The sequence below is a fragment of the Pyricularia grisea genome (genome assembly GCF_004355905.1).
Source record: "Pyricularia grisea strain NI907 chromosome V map unlocalized Pyricularia_grisea_NI907_Scaffold_6, whole genome shotgun sequence".
Lineage (NCBI taxonomy): Eukaryota > Fungi > Ascomycota > Sordariomycetes > Magnaporthales > Pyriculariaceae > Pyricularia > Pyricularia grisea.
The window spans coordinates 1853723-1876324 of record NW_022156719.1 but is presented as its reverse complement, the minus strand read 5'-3'; the positions used below and the strand labels follow the sequence as shown (position 1 = coordinate 1876324).

Here is a 22602-nt window from a genome sequence, read left to right as displayed (position 1 = left end):
GGGGGGTAACGCGCAGCTATCACCCGGAGGGCATGGAGGGCAACAGCGCAAGCAAATAAATATATTGAAAATTTGTGTAGCATTTGACTGACGATCAGCTGGATGTGTGCTGCATCTTGGCAGGTCCAGCATACCCACAAATGCTAGCCGACCCATATGTTATGTCGATGCAACCTTCTAGACCTGGAAGAACGACAAGGGGAAAAAAAGGAACAAAGTGAAAACTGAAGCCAGCCCATCCCGAACCTGACCTGACATACGGCCGGTCCGGTAAAGGGGAATGATGGCTAGTGAAAGCGAAAGCGAAAGCGATCATAGTGTTTTGTTATCTTTCTCTTTGCTGCCGCGAAACCACAGACGAAGCCCGGGGGTCACCGCCGGCAATGAATACCGGTCCTTTTGCCACCCGAGACTAGAACTGCACTAGGACGCACGATCAGGAACGAACGGCGATCCTCCCGACAGCTTGTTCGCATCTCAATGCCCGCCCACCTTGATGAAGAAGTGGAACATATTGTTGCAGATTGTGGAAGAGGTGTTGGGGAGGAGGTGAAAGAAAGCGCTAATGTGCTGATGCATGCTGCCGAGTTTGCGAGTGTAATTGCATGTAAATGCATTGAGTGTACCTTGCTTGCTTGGCACATAATTTTTGTCCGCGTTGGGAAGGTGACATGGTACGCGCTAATCTGCGGCCGAGTTGAAGTTGGATGTGATGCGGGGAAACACTAGGGCTGTGAAGTTTGACGTCGTATCCAGCTAATTTAGTCATCAGGGGCTTGTCGGGCTGTCACTAAAAGCGGCAGTCAGGGCTCAACCAAGACCATTAAGCCACCGTACCGGCAGGCAACTCACTGGACGGTTCCGCCAGGTGCTGAAAAATGTCTTGTTCTGCAACCTTTTGTTAGAACAGGTCTGAGTGTTAGGCCTAACCCGGCATTGCTTCCGGGATGGCTTTTTTTTTTTTATTGTTCAATTTTTCATTTTTTGACGCTTGAAATATAGTCTGCGTCTGTGAAATGTGACTGTTAAAAAGGCTTTCTTCGCGTTTTGAAACGGGATTAAAGGTTGCAGTGACTGGTGTGAGACGACTTTTTATTTACAAAAGCCCCGCGAGAACCAAAGTACCGTGCACCTTTGTAGTCAACGCCATCCGTTGGTCATGCCAAGTTTCGTATCTTCATCAGTCTGTGAAAACGAAGTCTTTATCCTTTAGTACAGCAAAGTCAAAGATCATAAGGATGTGAAATGCCCCAGGGCTAAGCAACTGGGGGTTGATCAAAGCTATCGGACCGAAAAGCTGGCAACTCAATCGGAACCGGAACCCTCGTCGCTTGTCGCCTCGATGTTGGCCTTCTTCTCCTGCTTCTTGGTCGACTTCTTAGACTTGACTTCAGGCTTTGCGACAACCGGGGCACCACCGCCATCGGAGTCATCAGTGATGTCGTGACCCCTGCTGCGCAACTCGGCGTTGATGGCAGGGATAGCTTTTAAGAGAGCGGTATACTGATCCACCGTCAGTCCGATTCCCTAGAGATAGATTAGACAGTTAGCAGGTCGAAGCAAGGGATCTTGTGCTTTCCCAGCCAGTTCAGAGAAGTGTATGCCTACCTTCTTGCCAGGTTTCATTTCACCGCCAGCCTCGTAGTACTCGCGGATGTTGATGAAATCCGTCTTTCTGAACTGTGAGATGCCAACTCGGCGCTTGTCGGCAATCTGAGAAAAGACTCATAAGCTTGTCAGTTGCGAAGTTACCAACTTCGTAATAGACGTTGGAGTCAACAGCCAAGGCTGACTAGTCGAACGCACCTCCCAGAAAGGATTACCCTCTGCATCGACCTGAGAGCCACTAGAGTTGCTACCTTTTGACTTGGCTTTCTTCACTGGTGCCGGTCTTGTCTCGGCCTCGCTGCCGCTGGACTGCGCCTCTTCGTCGCGAGCACGTTTCTTACTTGATACTTTTGGGGGCATGATGGGCTTGATATGTGTGAATTGTGAATTGAGGTCGTTGATTTCACGTCGCAAAACTAAGTACTTGGGGAGAATTTATTGAGAGATTTCCTCGCTAGAGATTTGGGTTGGGTTGGGTTGGTTATGTTGAAGACCAGACGCGCTTCAGCAGAGAGAGCGGCATGAAATTGGGATGAGGAGGCGGGATAAACATTCGCGTGGTCACGTGGTCTCGCGGGAATGACGTGGTGTAAAGACCAACCAGTCCTTTCTTTTTTAAACCAAAGGTTTGTGGAAATTAAGATCGCGGGGAGCACCCGACCGATATGTCATTAAAGTTTAGGACTTGCGTATCAATTATTCTTTCTGTCAATATCTACCTGGTTTAGAGGGAGAGGTCGGAAAATTGCACCTACCATGGATGTGAACACTTTGGTTATCTGCGTTACTGTTGCACTAAAAACATCGTCAAAAACGAAGGCCTCCGTCAATGACTAATGCCAGTGACTTCGGTAAATATAGCCTGCAACAGTTACCATTCACCCCACTTCACATACAACGATCAGGGCGAAACCAACTTTTTTCTTCCAACACCATCGCAATGCTATCGATTTGATTCTACCCGAGATGCTCAACCCTCACATACGACCATACCCACTGGAATATACGGGATCCCGTCCGCTCTCCCCTAGTCAAACCAGTGAGGGCCGAACCAGTACTCAGGTGGGTGACCATTGGGGAATCCTCGGTGTTGTATGTTTTTGTCTTTTGACATGAAGTTCTCTGTTCTTTTTTTGTCTGCCCTAACCAGACAGAATGCTCCAAGAGAATCACTTCTTTCAGCCGATGTTTGGTCCAGATATGTCAATTACTTTCTGGCTACCTAACTTATGGGCTTATGAACACCACCTAAGCATGACCCTTCTCTCTTGCGAGATAGAACCTCTTCACTCCGTCCTTCCTGGCCCCGAAATCCCACAGCGTCTGCACGATCTTTGCCTGTTCCCGGCTGGCACGCAACCCTGGGGCATTGTACACTTGCATCACGAGGGCTTCCAGTGGCGTCACCCCCATTGCGTTGACAGGGTCGACATCCGCCCCGAGATGCAACAGAAGCGAAACTACAGCGACGTTCGCCTGCTCCACGGCGAGATGGAGAGGTCTATCCTCACTCTCACCCGCAGGCTTGTCTAGGTCGGTATTTTGCAATCTGGCAATGACTTCTACAGTTCGTGACATATCGCCACCACGCCGTATGAGTTTCGCCAGGGCGTGATCTCCCCGCGAGTCGACTGCGTTCGGGTCTGCCCCGTGGTCTAGGAGAAGAGCCACGAGCTCTTCTAGATCAGCCCCTGTGAGTTTTTGGTCATCTGCAGCAAGAAGTAGCGCGGTTCTGCGACCCGGGCCAGGCTCTACCCTGTTGACAAAGTCGCTGCCTGCTGCTTCGAGGAAAATGCGTACACAGTCGCTGTGTCCATTGCCGGCGCTGTGCACCACATTGAACCAAGCCTCGTCACAAGCAGATTCGAGCCGGCGCTCAAGTGCCTCTTCCAAGTGGACTCGAATAGTATTCGCTTCGCCCTGGATACAGCTGCGGTTGAGATTTTGAACGACGACCTCGTCTGATTCCCTTGGTTGTGGATTGGATTCAGGCCGCACTGGAGAAGTTTCTCTAGGTGTGTGATGTGACTGAGACGTTAGGCTTAAGAGAGAAGTTGTTGGTGACATTTCGAACCTTTTTCCTTCATGCCATTCTTCCTGCAGATACATGAACGCCTGGTCCTTGTCATCATATGCTGATCCGAACAGTGGGCGGCTGTCAGCCATAGCATCGAATTTTGCCGTTATAGGTGGCCATTCTTCTGAATCTCCTACGAATCCAACTATTGTAGATGATGTGGCCCTTGACAAGGGTAGTTTCTCCTCGCTGATTCCTCTGATGGAAACAGGTTTGGCGTGATTATAACCAGGGCTCTTGGCCTCGGCCACTGGGCTGATGCGGGTTTTCCTGCCACTCGTGGTTTTGTTTCCCGTGTGGTAGTCTTTGTGAGACTGTTTGGGGCCAACATAGGGGATGCGTGCCAATAGCCCTCTCAGAGTCTGGTGGCCAACCTTGACAAGCGCAAGATTAGCGTTGTTTTTGCGCGTCGTATTGCTCGCGCGGGCTCGACGACAGTCTGTGCAGCAGAACTCTCGCGAATGCCGTGAAGCCAGGATGCTTTCCAGCAATGTTTGGCAATCCGGCCGCTTGTACGGCTCCTCTCGCAGAAGGGCCGACGTCCACGCCGCTGCCCCTTGATATCGAGCCCTGTCTTGGCCTTGCACAGATGCCATGAAGTTTTCCACACAGTCGACGAGGCTGTCTTGTTCATCCATACCATATGCTTCTTTGCTGTATACGTGGACCCAATAGCGGAACTCGCTGGACCGCATTCCATGGAGCCGCATCAGCATCTTCAGATAGATCACACCGAGCGCCCACACGTCTCTTGAAGATTCGTCCACGTCGCAAAAATCTATCAGCTCAGGTGCGGCATACGCAGCATCTTCTGGATTCTGCACCAGCGCCCCAAAGCCGCCGATGACGAGCTTACCATGATGTACAGAGATGTTGTCGCTGGAGAGCTGTTGGATGTGGAGGGAGTGGCCGTGTATATGACCAAGGGCGGCGGCAAGACATCCAAACGACTGCCGAAGAAGGATACGGGCGTCGTGGTCGAGGTCCCCCTCGAGCAACATGTCGAGCGTCGTGTCGGAAACGGGTTCCATGAGGTATGCGATCCCCTCCACGTCATTGTAGCTCCCTGCAAGTCTGGCAACATGCTTATGACGTAACAGTCTCAGTTGTTCAATCTCGCTGATGAAGCTCCTGCGGTCTTGCCGCACTGTATCTTGGTCCGAGTCCGTCTTTGTCGTCGCCGGTAGGGACTTGCGTGCGTACCATCTTCGGCCCTTGGGGCTGTATACCTGGTCAGATACACTAAACATCTGCGTGGTCAGTAAATCTCTCGGGGTAACCAACACATGGATGTAGGATGCGCCTGGGAAACGAACCACTGCCCAACCTGCGCCAGCGAATCCGACTTTGTAAACGAGGTGCTTCCAACGCCGAGGACTATCTGATGGTTCGAATCGCCCTTGATGATCTTGTCGATATCTAGTCGTTTGGACGGACTGGTGTCAACACCCTGCCACAACTGTGTTGTTGAGCGGCTGGTCTTTCTCTTTCGAGAGCGAATCATTACGAGTGAAGACATTGAGTCTTTTTTTTTTTTTTTTTTTTTTTTTTTCTGCGGTTATTTTTTTTCGAGAGCAAAGCGTTGCTAGTTCCTAGGCAACATCATTCATGCGAGGCAACATCTTTGTTCAAGATATAAATGCATGAAAGTCCCACCAGCATTAGCATGCGTGAGCTGCCGTCACAAAGGCCGGGATGTATATATGGTTTTTTCTTTTTTTCTGCTGGCTCAGATTGTCTTCTTTGCTTTGATGTCATGTTTGCATCCGGAGCGTGGGAGGGCAATCTTGTCGCCTCATTCCACGCAGTGATGACTCTGACGCTCCCAATACGGAAAGATACTATTTTTGAGGCTGTGTGTGCTGCCTTTGTCATTGCCAGCACGATTCAGTCCTTGAAAAGTCACTTGTCCCCAGGACCAAATAATTAAATGACCCCAAAATAGTTTTGTCTGCAAGCAATGACCCTGGCTCTTGGGTTTCGTGTGTTTCCATACCACAAGTTTTGTTATCTTATCCATTTGTGATACCCAGGGGGAAAAACGAAAACAAAACACAAACATCAAACCCCTCCGGCTATCTAGTTGCGTATAAAAAGAAAACTCCGTCCGTGTAAGCCACGTGGCTGTACAAGGTTCCCGACAAAAGAAAAAACCCCCACCATCTGAGATAAAAGGAAAATTCACCTTTTCATGCTGGTTTTAGCTGTCAGGCCATGGCTTGGAAAATGTCACGAGGTGTTACAGAAAAAAAAATAAGAAAAAAAAAGGAACACCACTATTTTTTTTTTTTGAAGGACTGTTCCAAATAATTTACACGTACACGTTTGCTCATAAATAGTTGCACGCCGAGCTGTCAGCTTGCTTGTTCGTGTACAAGCACTGGATGACGGGATGGCCAAGGACCGATCGGGGTTTGTTCCCCTTTTCGCATTATAGAGAGAGATAGGCAGGATTGCGAGTTCGGCCATCCCCGACGTATTTTACCCGAGTGATGATAACGTTAGATCTGAGCCTCGGAATTCAATACAATGCAAACATTGTTCGTTCCTCTTCTAAATGCTTTAGCCCGTTTTCGGTACCATTGACGTCCCCTAAACAGCCCATAAAAGGTTGGGAAATGTGTATCGGGGGCGTGGATAGAGACTCACTACAAACATAGCCAGCTTGCTTCGGTGCACTGCCATCCTTGTGCTGGGGGTCATCTTAGAAACCGCTTTTAACTCAATGACGACAGCGAGTCCTGCTTGCTTAATCACAAATGTGGCTCTGTTATTTTTTTTCTCGTGCTACCCTACTCTCTAGTCCTACCTCCCCCAAGAGACAATAAGAACATAAAGAATAAACCGTCGAAAACAAAAGACAGGTTAGAGCATATGGTTAAAATCCCCCAACATCCGTGTTTCCAACGGAATCATCATCAGAAAGAAATAAATAGTTGCCGTTGAAAGTCATCCCACTGTCGATCCAGCCTCTTACCGAAAGATAAATCACGGAGAGGCTAGATGTCTGGTCAAGGGATAGACAACGACAAAGGTAAAGAAGAAAAGAATAATACAATCAATCAAAGCCGAAACGTCTTTTGGCATCCAGCATCCACTGCTTCAACATCATCCACGCCACCAGTTCTCCCCTCATGCAAACAAGAGTTTCCAGTCGGTCATCAAAACCAACTTTGTAGTCATACAAAAAAAAAACTTAGAGAAGCAAGACTTGCGACTCTCAGCCCTTCTCTTTTATCGAAAACCAAACAAACATACATCACAATAAGAGGTGCACCGCATGTACTTCTGTTTTCGTTGCCCAAAAGGGTCAGGCTGCTTTGGCAGATGATGTAGGGCTCGATACAAGACCGACGTCCTTACTTGTCATCTTGTTTCGAATGACAGTATCAGCAATGCTGGCGGCTGTGTCTTCCGACCCCACCATCGTTTCCTCGGAGCTCCTCCAACTGTTGTCACTTCTCTTCGTGTTTTTAGTATCTGTATCATGACCTTGGTCTGCACACTGCTGTCGTGTGCTCGCTGCTACTTTGTTGTTTGTCAATGATGGTGATGACTCCGCCAATACCGCTGCGCTGTCACCCTTAACGCACCCCGCTGTGTTTATTTTTTTCTTGTTTTCTCCGCCGCTTTTCTTGGGGGTGTATTGGTGATCGGCCTTCTAGGCGTACATGTTCCTGTGGCTGCCCTGATTTTGACGTCCACTCTGGAGCTTGCTTGCGATACGGTTGTTCTGGCGTTCCCGACATGACTGCGCGTAGCCAGGCACGTTGGCCTTCTTCCACTCGATAGCTGCCTCGTACGCCATTTGCAGCTGGGGGTCACTGTGGTCGCGGGGCTTGGGAACGTCAATGAGAGCGCCGTCAGCGTCAAATCTAAGCAGATGCTGGTTTGCCAAGGGCAGGCTCAGGGCATGTGCCTGGGATGGTGGTGGTGCACCAGCGAGCGAGACAAGAGAGCGCTGCTGAACCGGGACATATGCAGGATACTGGGCATTGTTCATGTTTTGCTGCATTCCCATCGCCGGCGGTGGAGGAGCAAGGGCGCCGGCGTAGCCACCAGGATGAGCTCCATAATAGTGACGGGGCGTCTGGAGCGGTTGCTGGTTGGCTTGGCCGTGATGGGTAGCAAAAGGCGCGCCGGGGAACGTGGAAGGGAAGCGAGGGGCTGTTTGCATCACATTGTTCATGCTACCAGCCCCTCCAAAGGAGGGCATATGAGGTGCGGGGATCTGGTGACTGAAGGGAGCAACCAGGGGGTCCGCAAGAGCAAAGGGCGAGATTCCAGCAAGAGCGCTATGAGGTCCAAGAGACGTAGCAGAGCTCTGCTGGCTAAGAGTTGCTGCCATGATTGCGTTCTGCTGGGTCAGGAAGGCAATGTGCTGCGCAGCAAGCGAGTTAAGCAGATCTTGGCCAACCTCTGGGATGGGAGCAGCGGCATGAGGTGGCATAGTGTCCGGAAAGATGTTGCTAAGAGGCTGTCGGCGCTGTTGATGACGGTGAGGGTTGGGCCAGTCATTGAGGCCGATATTGATTGTAGCTGCGTGTTGCTGATGCGGAGCAAGGTGTGCCAGCTGGGATAGTACCTGGGCTTGCTGCTGCTGCTGCTGCTGTAGCTCCAGCTGTAACTGATGCTTCTTCTGCTGCTCAACAGCCTGTGCAGCTGCATCTGACATTGGGATGGCACTGGTAGGGGCGAATGAGGCAGCATTTGGGTTGAAGCCGTTGGGAGAAGGATGGAAGTTGTTGGCGTTGGGGTTAAAGCTGTTCAACGCGTGCTTGTCCGAGTCCGCCTGTGTGCCGTCATGGCTCGATAAGTTCCAACTGTCCCTCTCATCGACTGTGTCTGTCGAGAAGCCACCATTCTTGACGTTGTGATTGCTAACACTGGAGCCGCCAGTGACCTTGGAGCCGGCGTAGCTGGGGTTGGTGGTAGCACCCATGTTTGAGCACTCGCTGGCTGACGAATCCTTACCCTGAACCACTCCACTGTCGCCATGATGGTGGTTTGTGACACCTCGATAGGTGCTCGCATCGCCGCCGCTGCTCAGTGACTCTGTGAGTTCCACACCCACTTTCTGAAAAGGAGAGTCACTACCAGTTGCACCAGAATCATCTTTATCCTTGACGGCATCGTTGACGACAAGACGGTCAACAAGCTTCTGGAACTTCTGGGCCTTGACAGGATCCTTGCGCTTCACAATAGGGCTCCCCTCCAAGCAGCCTAGCTTGGGGCCGGGCGTCGCCATAGTGCGATTCTGTGCTTTCTCTGCACCACCGTTTGCAGTTGTCTCAGAAAGTGGGCCACAATAGAAGTTGTCGTGACGGTATGTAGTGTCAATGTGATCAGCTGAGAAGGCCATTGCCGACAGAGAATTGTGGTCACCCTCCTGGGATGTGTGAGCAAGCATGTTCACGTCCTGCTCGCCAAGTACCAACTGGTGGCCAGATGAGCTCTTTGTCTTGAAGGGCTTGAGCTCACAGAGCTCTCCTTTGATATCAGGAACGATACTAGCTGATTGTGGATTGCCGAAGTTTGTCAAGTTGATGGTACAAGGAGCAGGCTTCTTGTTGTTTTTGCGGTTCTTGAGAGACTCGTGAAGCCGCAAGACATCGATGCCTGTCACTTCAGCGTAGCTCTTGTTCTCGTCACCGAACACCTCAAACGAGGAGTCGTCGGACAAGTTGTCCTCGTAAGGAAATCTGTCCATGGTGTCTTTAGAGCCTAGGTCAGTTATATTCTCATGGGTGGGATGTTTTTATGACATGACATAGACATGCGTAGAATGAAGATGACGGGTGAGAGCATACCGATGGGATGAAGGTCTCGATGTTGATAGCGTATGTGACTATCTCGCCTTCGGACGGCAAAGGAAAAGAAAGTATTTGCTCCTCAGACAATGCTCTTGCAAGTAAGGCAAAACGCTGAGATCAGCTTGAGAATAGAAAGAAAGTGAAGAAAGTAACAATCGTAAGAGGATGATGAAGCTGTTGGCTTTTTACTGATGGTGATGAGCTCAAAGTCACAAATGGTTGGTGTATGGGGAAAGTTTTGGTTGCGAGCCACAACCACAAAATCTGCAAATAAGTGCGGCCTTTTAAGGGTCAAAAAAAGTGCGAAAAGAAGAGGGGTAGAGGGCTCCGGGCACGGGTTTGTTTGTCATAAAAGCCTGAGGTTGAATCCAAAAGGGTTCCCAGACGGTGACATGTAGGTAGATGTCACGGCAGGCAAGCCGGCCTGGTTCAGGTGGAGCCACAATCTTTTTCTCTGCGTCACTGAACTGAGAGTATGGCTAGGCCGCCTGCGTGGGGGAGCGACCAAGAAGGTAGAAGGCGATATCGGAAGACGCTTTGTCAGGAGGGGAGGATATGTTATACCCCCGATGGGCTGCTGGGGGAAGACTCGAAGATGGTTTAGCTTTGCCAGCTTGTTGTGACGCTGTTGAAGTTCTTGAAGTCCGGTTAAGTTAACTGTTCTCTGCTAAGCTGAAAATTCTGGCGCTCTTTGCTGGTGGGCAGCTATTTCGACTTTGCGTCAAGAGATGCCCGTAATATCTGCGGTTGATAGCCAAAAACAGAAAAAAGAGGCTCGACGCTGGTGGATATTTGGACAGATCCTGTAGTTTGCTGGGGGTAACTGTTCACCTCGTGAGGGATATAAAGCTTATTGTAGGCTATAAAGCCTTTTTTTCCAAGTTATGGAGCAATCATTTTCATCAGGAAAGACCACTTTTGAACACCTGCAACTTCACGATTGTACCAGATTACGCTGTCATTAAGAAGGTGCGGCTTGGGCTGAGGCCCGGCACAGTCGTTGTAGGCGTGACTGCCTATTTGGGAGAGTAAGGCAAGCCATAATTTGTGGATCCCTTTACCAATTTGGGCTGGCAGCTGCTGTTCCCCCCTGAGTCCGAGTTGGTAGTGTCTGGCAGCCAGGAAGATACCCCGACTCCTACCTAGGTACCTAGGTAGGTACGGATGTGGCAGCTTTTAAACCCTTTAATAAAAGAATACCATCTAGAAAATTTTCTGCGAGTAGTAAACTTGTGTAGAAGGCAGCCATTACAGACTCAGGAATATCTTATAAGTTAACTTGTGAAAATAGGTGTTCAGTCCTCAGTGTCATCAATTTTGGGACCCCTGAAAGCATCAAACTACGGCCCATAGAAAGTAGAAGGCACTTCACTGTGGCTGAGTACATTGTCTAGAAATAAACTTTTGAGTTCGTTTGAATACAGAGACAGGTCATTTGAAAATTGATCGTCTTGTGTTCGGTACGACAAAGGTAGCTACGCATGGTTGTAAAATGATCACCCAATATCTTTCATGTGCAGAATCGCCATATGAAACTCGTCCAGAAATGGTATAAAGAACCTAGCCTTGCATGATAGTTCAATAATAATAATAATAAAAACAAAAGAATCCCTCCATCATAATACGCATTGACAGCAACACTCGACACAGTAAATGACAACAATATCGACGGCTTAGATCAGAAAGAAGTGTTCGTCTGTCCACCCATGTAAGCGGCGAATGCTTTCTACACAATCGATGTTTTGTTAGCCTTGTACGCCAGCACTCGGACAAAATTAAAAGAAGATGGTGTGGCTTACCGCGTTCCTGGTCTGCAAGAATACCGTCCCAGGTCCGGTAAATTTGCACACTAGTCCTTCTCCCGAGGCAACACCAGACACTATACCTCCGGACGCAACGCGCTCTAGGATATATTTGGTGTTCCATGCAACTAGATGCCCGTTGTCCACGACGTACTTCTCGCCATCCGCCAGCTAGATTATAAAGGACAGCGCGGTCAGTACAAGTCAGAGTGAAGAAACAATGTAAGACATGAGAGAAGAAGCTCAGCCAAAATCACTTACGTCCTTACGGATGATGGCTCCGAAGCTTGTCAGCCAAAGCAAACCCTTTCCACTGATCTTGTAAACCCACAAACCTTCGCCACTGAACATGGCTTTCCCAAGGCCTTGCCGCTTGTATTCCTTGACTACTCCCTGAGTTGAAGCAAGGTAGCCGTCGTGGCCGACAGACCATGACTCGCTGCCCGTCAGTCTCAAACTGGTAATATCTCCTAGCATGGCGGGCGCTAGCAAGAGCTCGCCTGGTCCTGTAAAGGTCGAGTCGGCCATCTCACCACCAGCAACAAGCTTTTTCATGCTGAACTTAATCCTTCCCCGGAGCGTAATGGTGTGCGACATGGCAATCATGGCACCCGGCTTGGCGCCTAGCGGACAGCCCATGGCGAGCTGTATGGTGAGGATTGTGTTGCTGTCCCGGTGGCTGATCCGATAACTGCCACCGTTGAACGTGCCGACATCGTCCACCGTCGCTGTGGCTCCGACAAAGTGAGTTGCGGGCGGAGCACCACTCTCAAGGTTCGCAGGGTCGCTTGTGTCGATTGGCGATCCCTCGGCCACCGGGATACTAGTCTTTTCAGCCGGATATCCTTCCGTAGGACTAGCGCCTGGAGCCGACCCTGCGTAGGACGGAGGAGCGGTAAATTGTTGTTGCTGGTGTTGCGGGGGTGTTGAGCTGCTAATCCCAGCGAGTCCAAGACCCGAGTTGTGCGAAGCCATCGATGGTGTTCGGCCGTGCATCGCTAGTGTCGTATGGGATCCATTCTGAGGCTGCATCTGCTGCTGAGGCGGGGGATAAGAGATAGGGGGCGAGGCCTGCGGAGGCGGTGGCGTAGGGGAGGCGCCATATTGCTGGTGTTGGGAGGATGGGTATTGGTGTTGCGGAGGCGAAGGATACTGTTGTTGCTGAGAAGCTCCGGGAGGGGGAAAGTATTGTTTTTGAGATGAGGGCGGCGGCGAGAAGTTCTGAGGGGCGCCCGGAGGGGGAGGGTAGTTTTGCGTTTGCGACCTTGACGGCGGCGCAAACTCCTGCTGCAACTGCGTAGGCGGCGCAGGGTAGCTTTTCTGGGGTTGCTGGGTTGGCGGTGATGGGTACGAAAATTTGGTTTGCGCGGCTGGCGGAGATGAAGGGGGTGGAGGATAGTTATGTGCTGAGGCCTGAGAAGGAGCTGGAGCTGAAGTAGACAACTCTGTTAGTAATGGTATCAGATATCACTGAGGTTGAAAGTTATTGAGTGCGCGAGAAAATGTTGAAGACTTACATCCCGAGGCTCCAGGGGGCGCTATAGTCACGAGCAAACAGCAAGCATGTTAGTTTAATAGTCCAAGCACCTACCTAGTCAGGCCCATATGGCATGCCGCCTATAGTTAGTTACTTACGAGGATAATATTGTGCAGACATGGCGCAGACAATATATAGTAGTGACTAAAATTCCTGAACACTGCAGAGCTATAGCCCGATCTAAAATCTGCTCTGCTGCTCGATTCCCCGGTTAGTCGCTGTGTCCAGGCTCTGCCATTGACTTAGGGAATGTGTTTATAGTCGCTGTTGGGAGGAGAGCATAGTTGCATGATTGCCCCGCAAAGCGCTTGGGTATGCTTACCTAGTAGCAATATTAAGCAAATCCTGCTGGCAATAACTCACGCATCAATGTCAATTGGCAGATGAATCGCATGCAGCCGAAGAGAGAAATTGCAAACACAAGCAATAGACAAAAAGCTCTAAAGAAAGAAAGGCTTATGAGAAGGCTAGAGGAAAGAAAGAAAAAAGAGGCAAACTTGCGCAGGCAGGCAGTGAGATTTCTCGGTTGGGGCGCACACGAAGTGCGGAGAGTGCGGAGTCGAATCCTACAACTACCCAATTGAGAGTGCCCAGCCCGGCCGGTCATGATCTCCCGCACCTTCCTTACGGATGCGTGAATGAATGGACAGGCCGAATCAAAGGGACCTGGCAGGCAGGCACCAATCAGCGGGGTTCACCGTGGGCTTATGCATGCCAGGAGTGGGCATTCAAGAAGGCTGCCATATTGGCGAAGCGCCTGGGAGTTGTGGGCGCTTAGAGGATGCCTGTCTATCGAAGATGATTGGCGGTTAGACTACCATTCGCTTGGCAGCCTATCTCCATGTCTTGGTGTTGGAACGGCAGTACAGATTCCAGGCGTCTTGACGTTTAAACCCTAATTATTGTCGATGAGCAGTTCGGTAGAGTACATAAATCACCTGTCCGCTGCTTGTACCTTGTACTCACAACGCACGCTTCGCCGCCCACTGCGGGAGATGCATCCATGTGATATTAACCGTTGCCATCGGGACCCAGGCTCCTAGGTTCCTACTTTAGTGCCTGATCAAGCGTTCAGGCGGATGAGCATTGTATCCTGATACAGCGCAGCGACTGTTGACCTCTCTCCAATGCTGTTAGTCGACAGTGCAAACGGTTCTATACTCGTTTGTGTAACAACATAGAACAGTATGCTTTGCCAACACAAGTCACCGCTAACGGGTTGAGGACAAGTCGACGGGAGAGCATCACGTGGCTCACCTGAGGCCACGTTCTCGGGTTAGGGTCTCTCAGGCACGACACGTGCCTGGGCGGGCGCGTCAATGCGCATCCGAAAGCTCCGGGATCGTGGGGCTAACGTCATTGTAGGAAGCTTCCGATTAGGTGGAGAAAATTCTCGAAAGATTTGATTACCTCTGCTGAGACATCACAACAGAGCACTCGAAGTTCGAGTTCAACATTCGGAAAAGGTCCCGCCGAAGACGTCCGTTCTCATGGAACCTTGACAGTGCCAGCTGTACTTAGCAGTAAAATACCAAACTTTGCTGTTTCGCTTGTCCGAATACTCGTGCAACCACCTCCGATTACGTCCGACTTTGGAGGCTGCAAGGGCCAGGTTCGAATTGCTGACTACGCACGGCGGTCGACACTGGTGGTTCAGTACGTGTCAAAGCCTCTAGGGGCTATATTGACTCGGAAAGAAGGGGTGCGCCCAGATCCGAACTACCCAACAAGACAGCTACCCGTACCGCAAGCACCGGGCTTGGCGTGTGTAGTCTCGATATCCTGAACCCTCTTCACCCATGTTCCGTCGGACGTTAGGAGCCTTTCAGGCTCTTTCGCTTGGCAGGTCAGAGGCTCAGCCAGCGCTTCTGGCGATGAGGAGTTCACTAAGGCAAGCATGGAAGAGGACAGATAACGGGCCGAACACCCAGGGCCTGCGCTATCTTTGGGCGAGTACTTCGAATTCCTCCTCTCGACCGCTCCAGAGGCTTGGAAGCAACATGGCTGCATCGAGGGCGTTGCTCAGACCACGACTTCCGACCGCAAACATACGATCCGCTGCGCCCCGGCGCACCTTTCACTCATCGAAATCGAGGCGCTCAAACAAGGAGAAACCAGATGCTTCCCCAAAAGAGGCAGAGATACCAGACGAGTCTCTCTCGCTGAGCCAGCGCATGCGGAAACTTACTCGCGTATACGGAAGGGCAACCATCTTCGTATATCTTGCCCTTTCAATAGCGGACTTCCCCTTCTGCTTCCTGCTGGTCCGGTTTGTTGGGACAGACAAGATATGTTAGTGCCTTTGCCCACCTTGCTCGTTTGTCTTTGACAGGATTATAGTTGCCTTTGACCCTGAACGGATGACCTCTCATCAGAATGGGGAGCGTGCAACTCAGTGATCAATGGCTGACATTCAACTAACCCGAATTCCCCGCTCATAGCCGAAATAGAGCGTTTGGTTGTGTCCAATGTATCGCAATTCGCACCGGATAGCGTCAAGGACTTGTGGCACCAATGGAAGTCTTGGAGGGCACAGGGAGAGGAAGCCAAGGAGGCTGTAGAAGGCGCCCCGAGAAGAGAAATCTCCACGGACGACAAATGGGGTGTCAAGGAGGCTCAGGAAAACCACAAGGAGGAAGCTAGTAAGTTATCGTATCTTCACCAACCAGATCATTACTGTGTCAGGTCATGGCGAGTACAAAACCAGCATGCTCACGCATTATTCATTTGATATAGGTCTGGCAACCCAGTTAGCTTTGGCATATGCCGTTCATAAAAGCTTCATCTTCATACGGGTGCCTCTGACAGCTGCGGTTACACCACGCGTTGTAAAAACATTGAGATCATGGGGTTGGGACATTGGAAAGAAGGTGTCTAAATCCTAATGCCCTCGCAGTGTCTCACGGCCCCTCGGGGTGACAGTTAAACGCCTACGACGCTGCCGAAAGCCCGTTTTGTATACAAGTCACTTCGCGTGAGCGGGCGTCCCGGTAAAGAGGATTCCCGGCACAGACGGCGTCATAACATCTGTTTTGGCCGCTAACGGCAATACAGTGAATAATCTACGCCATTGGCCTTGTACCTATATGCACGACATTGTACACCACTTAGACAGATTCATCAACGTCAAATAGACTAATTTACCTGGCATATGTCTCCGATGCGGTGTGAACATCCGAGCTAGAACGGTACCATGTTGGTGCTCTCATTGGCCCTTCCGTTAATCCCTGCTCAGAATCGAAATCCAGGATGCGATGCATCGTGCACTAGTGGTCTTCTGCGCCACTGACCTCCCACAATCCGTCTCCGCAGAGTTCGCCTGAATCTAAATACATCAGCGTATCTCCCGCCACACAGACGTGACTTATTTTAGTCATCATTTGCCTGGTTGGGAAAAGGTAGTAATAGAAAAAAACAGACATGTCGCGACTCTGTGGGCATGTGTCCACTGAACACTACAACCTTGTTTTTGTACGTGGCTGAACCCTGCCGAAGCCAACATCAAGGAGTTGATACAGGAGGCTCATGCACTAGCAAGATTGCAAAAGCTCAGCATTGGTGCTACCGTCATTCAGGCTCGAATGAAAGAGAATGAGAGTTTACTTTCTTAATATGGGCTGAAGTGTTTGTTGGTTGGCAACGTTCTATGTACGAAACCAAAAAAAAAAACCAAAACCATAAAAGACACCAAGTAGGGCCACTGCAGTCGTGAATGGGAGGGAGACGAAAAAAGCGGGTTCTTGGCGAATGTTATTCCGAAAGCAACGTCTCCTTCCCGCCCCTGGCATGAGTCTAGATTCTCAGACAGATGGGCTGCTTCTAGGCCCAGGCACTAGCGTCGAACGGATTAATCTGCACGTAACAGACAGCAAAGGCTAACGTCTAATGCACTGGCCCAGCGATCACTGATAGAGGGGGCAAATAGAAAAGAGAAAGAAAAAATAATAAAGAAAGAAAAAAGACAAGAAAAAAAAAAGGAACAAATGCACAAAGGGACTCAAGTTCGGGCGAGATTCCTGAATCCGTCAGTTTGGGAACTCTAAAAAACCGCACCATGCTCTTAGCCCCGGTCAAGTTGCCTGCGACCGGTCAAATTGTCGGACGTATTACTTTCCATCAAACACACCGACTACTCTGTTTAATGTTCAGTATAGCCTCAAAGATAAAAAATAATATTTATCCTTCTAGTGTTCTTCTCGTGCTCTTGTTAAGTCCGAATCCCCGGTCCTATCCCCGTGATTTTAACCGCCAAGTCTCGAATCTTAAAAATAATATCAGCCAATGCGGTTTATTTCTTTCCGAGCCAAAATCTCGCCGGTCCCAGATTACCATTAGCTCATGGAATTGTTGCCTCCTTTGGATACTTTGCCGGTAAACTATGGTAAACTATCGTGAGATCCATACACTCATGTAGTTTCAGCTTCCATGTCGCGAGCAGGCTCGCATTCTCGTATTTGCAACTCATACCACTCTTGACTTTTGATGAGCAATAACACGAGAAAGTGGACTGCATTGCGGAGAGTCAAACAAAATAACAAAAAGGGACAAAAAAGAAGAAAAGTCACGTTACGCTCCAAGTTTCGTGCCAGGGATATTCGGGGACACGTTCCGTTGTTGAAGTCTTGGCGAAGTTCTTTTTTTTGCTCACGATCCGAAAGTAGACGGACAATCACACACGCACGTACATAGACATTAAACCCACCCCCCAGCTAGTGTACTTTTTCTGCTACCTGCGGTAATGTGCTGCATGGAACAGACCTAGCGCTAATGCTACTCAAGTTTACGCGGAAATTATCTGGGGGTGGCCAGCGCGGACAGGCTGAGGAGGGAGGGGGGAACGACTGCCCTAGCAAGGGTGGTGATAGACTTTCCGACTCAGCCTCGAAGACCGGGTTGAAAATCTCTGCTGCGTTAGGAGGAAATCCTCGGACCTTGTGTGAGATTTCCCTGCCCGGCGCTACCAACAGTATTCAGACTACAACATGGTAGCGCCAGCCTCGCAACGCCCTTGAACCGGTTCCCTGGGTGGGCAAGCATGGGTGTTGAACCTGGGCGGCAGGGAGACAATTAAGTGAGAGAGAGTGAGAGAGAAAAAAAAATAAAAAAATAAATAAATAAATAAATACACAGCACACCAATAGTAGTAGTATATGACAAGGGAAAGGGCTGTAGGCTCCACATAGTACTACGCTCGAAAGTGGAGGAGGGTGTCTGAGAATAATCCGAGCGGTTCCTACTGGGTACATACTACGTAGTATGGCTCTCTGAGGCCCTGAGGGGTTGTGTTTTGTCGTCCCAAGGGAAGAAAAAGAATTAATAAATAAATTCATAAAATCTCACAAGGAAAGATGAAAGTTTAAAAAAGATAATTTTAAGGCGGAGACATATGCCACAGATAGAACAAGGTGGATATAACAGCGATCTCCCTGATTCCCTGACTTTTTGTCCAAACACCATCCGCAATTCTGCGTCGTAACAATCCCTGCAACTGCCTACTAACCTATTGGGATCGGGTTCTCGGCCGAGTTCTGCGATTGATGAATCAAGGCAATTAAAAAGAATAAAGAAGAGAAAAGGACAGAAACAAAAATACCAAAAATCACCATAAAATAATAAATTTGATGATGCAGTAAATTAAATGGGGGTATGCGAAAAAAAAGTAATAAAAGGTTCCGAGGACATGGGGTTGTATGAAAATCCGATAGATAAGCAAAGAAACGCTGTGCTGTACTATACTTACTTGTAAGTTTTGCTGTGTTCCCCACAGGTCAAGAAAAAGAGAAATGTGAAAGGGAGAAACATGTTCCGGATTTATAATTTATAACGGGCACGACCGAAGGCAACCACCAACCGGGCAAGGATAAAGTATGTCTGATCACATTACATCACACTGGATCTAGCAAACGGCAGCGGGCCGTTAAAACCCTCCCCCACATTCAACTTTTTTTTTTCTCGGGTTGTTTTTTTATTAAGCAAGGGCAATGATTTGCAGTACTTTTGTCTGCCCTGTTGAGCTGATGGAGTCTTTTTCATCTCTTGGGGAACGTTACCAGCTTGCGCTCAATGCAGGTCAAGTCGATCATGTGCAGCGCATGAAGGCAGCCTTGATGCAGATTGCACCTTGCCCTGGGTCTATCGATGGGAATCATGCATGGTCTATGTAATGTGGTCTTGTCATTGCCATGAGTAGTGACTAGGTAGTCAAGTACAGTAATTTTACACTTGGCGGTTTGACTAGATCCACCGTTCTTTTCTTTCCCTTCCTTTACTCTTTTTGCTGATTAATAGTACTTAGTGGTGGTAGATCTTTATTCCCATCTTTTTTTTTCTTCCTAGCGAGTCGAGGATGAGACGACACAAGCACAGTAAGAGAGATTGGCACTGGCGAGATGACTGGTGGGTTCGTTAATCCTCTGTAGCGTCCTTTGCTTCTTCATTCTTTTTCTTCTCTTTGTTACTAGTCGTTCCCCCCTCCCTCCAACTCAAAAGAATAGTGTCAGCATGCCATAACCAACACACTCTACCTGATTGGTCAGGCCATGGAATTGCACCTGAGCCTCGCCTCGCGACCTCATACAACGTAAAGTGATATTTTTATGGATAATGCCAAAAGGGGGTAGAGTCCCCGCAGGATAATAATACTGATGTGTTGCGTGGCCAATCAAACATTGTTTTGATGAGATAAACAGACGTGTCCGCCGTATAGCTAACCTACCAGAGTCAGGCCCAGCCGCAAGTTGGATCCACTTGTTTGTCTTTCTTATTTATTTTCTCTTTCCCTGGTCCACCCCACATACCATCTTTTTCTTCCCTTCTCTTCTCCAAAGGTTCTTGATCCTGCAGCAATGAAGGCCATCAAAATAAGGTTTGAGCTAGGGATTGTCAGGGACTCCACCTCGGCTCCGGCCCATGCACCATGGTTACAAGGCTAGTCCATGTGTCTTTTTTGTGGGTGATAAAAGGGGGGGGTGGGAAAAAGAAGGCGTGCGTGTTGCCTCTCACTATCCTTGCGGTTTGGGTACAGGCCAGGGTAGGTAATCAATCTTGACATGTTGGACCAACCAGATGATGCGCAATGGGTAAAAAAAAGTTGATACCAAACTCGGCCATTTAATCATGTAGGTACAAGGCGCACGCGTAATGACAGGAACCAGGGCCGTTGGAGCAGGCTTCCCTTTTCCTTCTTAATATACTATTACTATGAGTAGATATGCAGGCTTTAATTGGACTTGTATGTAGTTTACTGCGTTTTGGTATCGAGCTGCATGCATTTTGCTCTATCGCCTCGCTGTTGCCTTATCCTTGTGATTAACGCCAAGCTTTTTGCTAGGTAGCACGAACTTGTAGTGGTACGGAACATGATATATATAAATGCCACAACGATACAAGTCGATCCTGGGATGAGACGAAAGAGACAAAAGAAAAGAAAAAAAGTTCTTTTAATATCTCTTATTTATTTATGTTCCTCGAATAATATGTTTATTTTTGACCGCTGCTTCTATTTCATGTTACCTTTAATTTATTACCATTGCGAATTTCGCAATTTAGATTCATTGAACTCGGTTTCCGGTTTAGGAAACTTTTCTCTTTTCCCTTTTGTTCTCTCAAAATCAACTGCCGAACTGTCTGTAGTCAGGTAAAGCTCGCTTAAAGCTAAGCGTGACGCAATGCAACGTGTGGAAAATGCTACCAAAGGGCCAAAAACCAAAATATGCTTGAAGCAGTAGGTAGCATGTTGTCAATCCATAATCCACTCTTGACGGGGCCAAGAAGGGGGTCCAGAATAGGGAATGGAGACCAAAAAAAAGACCACCGCGGCTAAAGGGGAAAAAAGTAAGAAGAGTCCCAATCCACGTGGTGGACTCTCGGGAATAGCGGTGGATTAATTTGTAAAAATATCAAGACCAAGAGAAAATAAAAAAAGGAGAAACTGGAGCTGAGTTCAAGGGTATATTCATGCCGAGGACCCGGTCGCCAAGTCTTCATCAGAGTCGTTGGTCTTCAGCTGCTGACGTAGCAGTGCGTACATGGTATGTGGTGCCAAAGCGGTTGCTCCCTGTGTGGACTGACTCCCATTACGTAGTAAATAAGGTCTACCAAGAAATGAATTACTAACTATATTGTGCTGCGCGCGCATACCCGTGTAGAGTGCTACGGCCATGGCCGAGTTCAAACTAGTAGCCAACAGGGATGAAGGCGGCGGACAAAGTTTTCTAGAAGACTTCCTGATTTGGCTTTCATCGACAACTATGACTCGCAAGCTACACATACTTTACTTGGAAACTGCAAGCGCCGTGTGGTGCACGTGTGCAGAAAAAATTGTGAAAAAGACAAACTTACGATCTCGTCAAACGTCTTAGGCTGAAATATACTCCCATCTTGAACAAATTAAGAAATATTTGCTTTAGTATAGCTGAACCCTCTCATTGTTACACGATTGTACGGGTTCGGCAAGACGCCGGGACCTCTAGGTTACACCAAGAACCATGTAAGTATTGTTGCACAATGTTTATTATTAATGGAGAAGAACAGGCCAGTGCTCTAAACAAACTGACAAAGAGCATGAGGGAAGATATTGGGGGAGTTACTACTATTGGTACGTTGATGGTGGGATAGAGTGGATGCGTGATCTGGGCATGGGTTGAGTTTATCGTTCAATACCAACAAAGTTCGAGGCGCAAGATGAGCATAGGAGAAAAAAAAAAAGTAATGGTAGCCCCATACCTTGACTCTGTATGCCCTTGGCAAATTCAGGGTCCGAAAGGCATTCAGCCAGTGAGAATGTAGACAAGACTTGGCGATTTTAATAATACCAATAATTAAAAGAGTGGAAACCAAAATCAAGGCTTTTGTCGACTGCTTTCCCGAGCTATTCCCGAGGGCTGTCCAAGGAAAAAGAAAAAAAAGAAAGAAAGAAGGAGGCTGCGTCTCGCGGCTATTGCACAAAAAAAAAGAACCCCCCCCCCCTATTCGATGTGTGTGTGAGATGACTAGAACGTACTTTACTTTAAACTGTAAATGCTCCGGGAAAGTTGTAGGTGTTCCTTGTCCAGTTCTCTTGTCAATGTTTCAAAAGCTTCTATGCACCTGTTAAAAGAAGAAGAAAGACGGGCGCTAAGTTCAAACACGCACACTGTTGACTGGTAACCGGCCCGATAGCTCGAACATCGAGAACGAGTTGCGCAACAGATGGACCGGAGAAATGTCTATGTTTGTTGTCTTGAAGCGTTGGTGCGGAGCATGCATAAACAAGATGTGGTTGGTTGGACTTTGTTGAGAATGTTGGTATTAACTCGTAACTTGTCGCGGTATCACCGAGAGAAAGAGAGGGGGAAAAAATACCACCCCCAGATTAATGAGATTGAGTTTCTGGCAACCAATCACAGATACGAAGGCATTTGATTCCTCTAGGTTCAGCATACTTCAATTCATAAACGACATCGTACCACCACTGGTAAACAATGCCAGGAAACATGATACTCTAATAGAGTAATGGGATTGCCACACACTTGAACCGGCAACGTGAAGCCCACCCAAGCCAAGTCAGGGTTAAGGACCCATATTGTGGGCGGCAGACTTTTTTTTTCCCCTTCCTTTTTCACTGGTGGTATTACTCTGCTAGGGGCGGTTGGTCAGAGTTTTGTAAAGAGGGTCATCGTTTACTTTTGCGAAAGTTTATTCTGTCGCATACGTGGTTATCATTGTTTAAGAGTGGCATCAGGGAACCGTGCTGTATGCATGTCTTGGATGGGGGGGCCCACTCAT

General features: G+C 48.8%; 5 protein-coding genes across 5 annotated transcripts; 1 reads left to right on the top strand and 4 right to left on the bottom strand.

The window, feature by feature from the left end:
- Positions 1 to 1023: 1023 nt before the first annotated feature.
- On the bottom strand, positions 1024 to 2089 carry PgNI_08513 (uncharacterized protein). Its single transcript, XM_031128509.1, has 3 exons — positions 1807 to 2089; positions 1609 to 1713; positions 1024 to 1527 (listed from the first exon to the last, which is right to left on the bottom strand). Exons 1-3 carry the CDS (start codon positions 1966 to 1968, stop codon positions 1306 to 1308), a joined length of 489 nt encoding a protein of 162 aa, XP_030978574.1. The 5' UTR covers positions 1969 to 2089; the 3' UTR covers positions 1024 to 1305.
- Positions 2090 to 2856: 767 nt separating this feature from the next.
- Positions 2857 to 5204, bottom strand: PgNI_08512 (uncharacterized protein; the record flags this gene model as incomplete). The annotated part of the gene is made up of 2 exons (XM_031128508.1): positions 2857 to 4927; positions 5002 to 5204. 2 exons carry the CDS (start codon positions 5202 to 5204, stop codon positions 2857 to 2859), a joined length of 2274 nt encoding a protein of 757 aa, XP_030978517.1.
- A 2142-nt stretch (positions 5205 to 7346) lies between these two features.
- Positions 7347 to 9892, bottom strand: PgNI_08511 (uncharacterized protein; the record flags this gene model as incomplete). The annotated part of the gene is made up of 3 exons (XM_031128507.1): positions 7347 to 9425; positions 9496 to 9589; positions 9885 to 9892. The coding sequence occupies 3 exons, from the start codon at positions 9890 to 9892 to the stop codon at positions 7347 to 7349; spliced, it is 2181 nt and encodes a 726-aa protein (XP_030978516.1).
- Positions 9893 to 10932: 1040 nt separating this feature from the next.
- Positions 10933 to 13290, bottom strand: PgNI_08510 (uncharacterized protein). The gene is made up of 6 exons (XM_031128506.1): positions 13160 to 13290; positions 12936 to 13032; positions 12818 to 12838; positions 11562 to 12730; positions 11298 to 11471; positions 10933 to 11224 (listed from the first exon to the last, which is right to left on the bottom strand). Exons 2-6 carry the CDS (start codon positions 12955 to 12957, stop codon positions 11177 to 11179), a joined length of 1434 nt encoding a protein of 477 aa, XP_030978573.1. The 5' UTR covers positions 12958 to 13032; positions 13160 to 13290; the 3' UTR covers positions 10933 to 11176.
- Positions 13291 to 14254: 964 nt separating this feature from the next.
- Positions 14255 to 15985, top strand: PgNI_08509 (uncharacterized protein). Its single transcript, XM_031128505.1, has 3 exons — positions 14255 to 15129; positions 15279 to 15479; positions 15574 to 15985. Exons 1-3 carry the CDS (start codon positions 14637 to 14639, stop codon positions 15720 to 15722), a joined length of 843 nt encoding a protein of 280 aa, XP_030979108.1. The 5' UTR covers positions 14255 to 14636; the 3' UTR covers positions 15723 to 15985.
- Positions 15986 to 22602: the final 6617 nt, after the last annotated feature.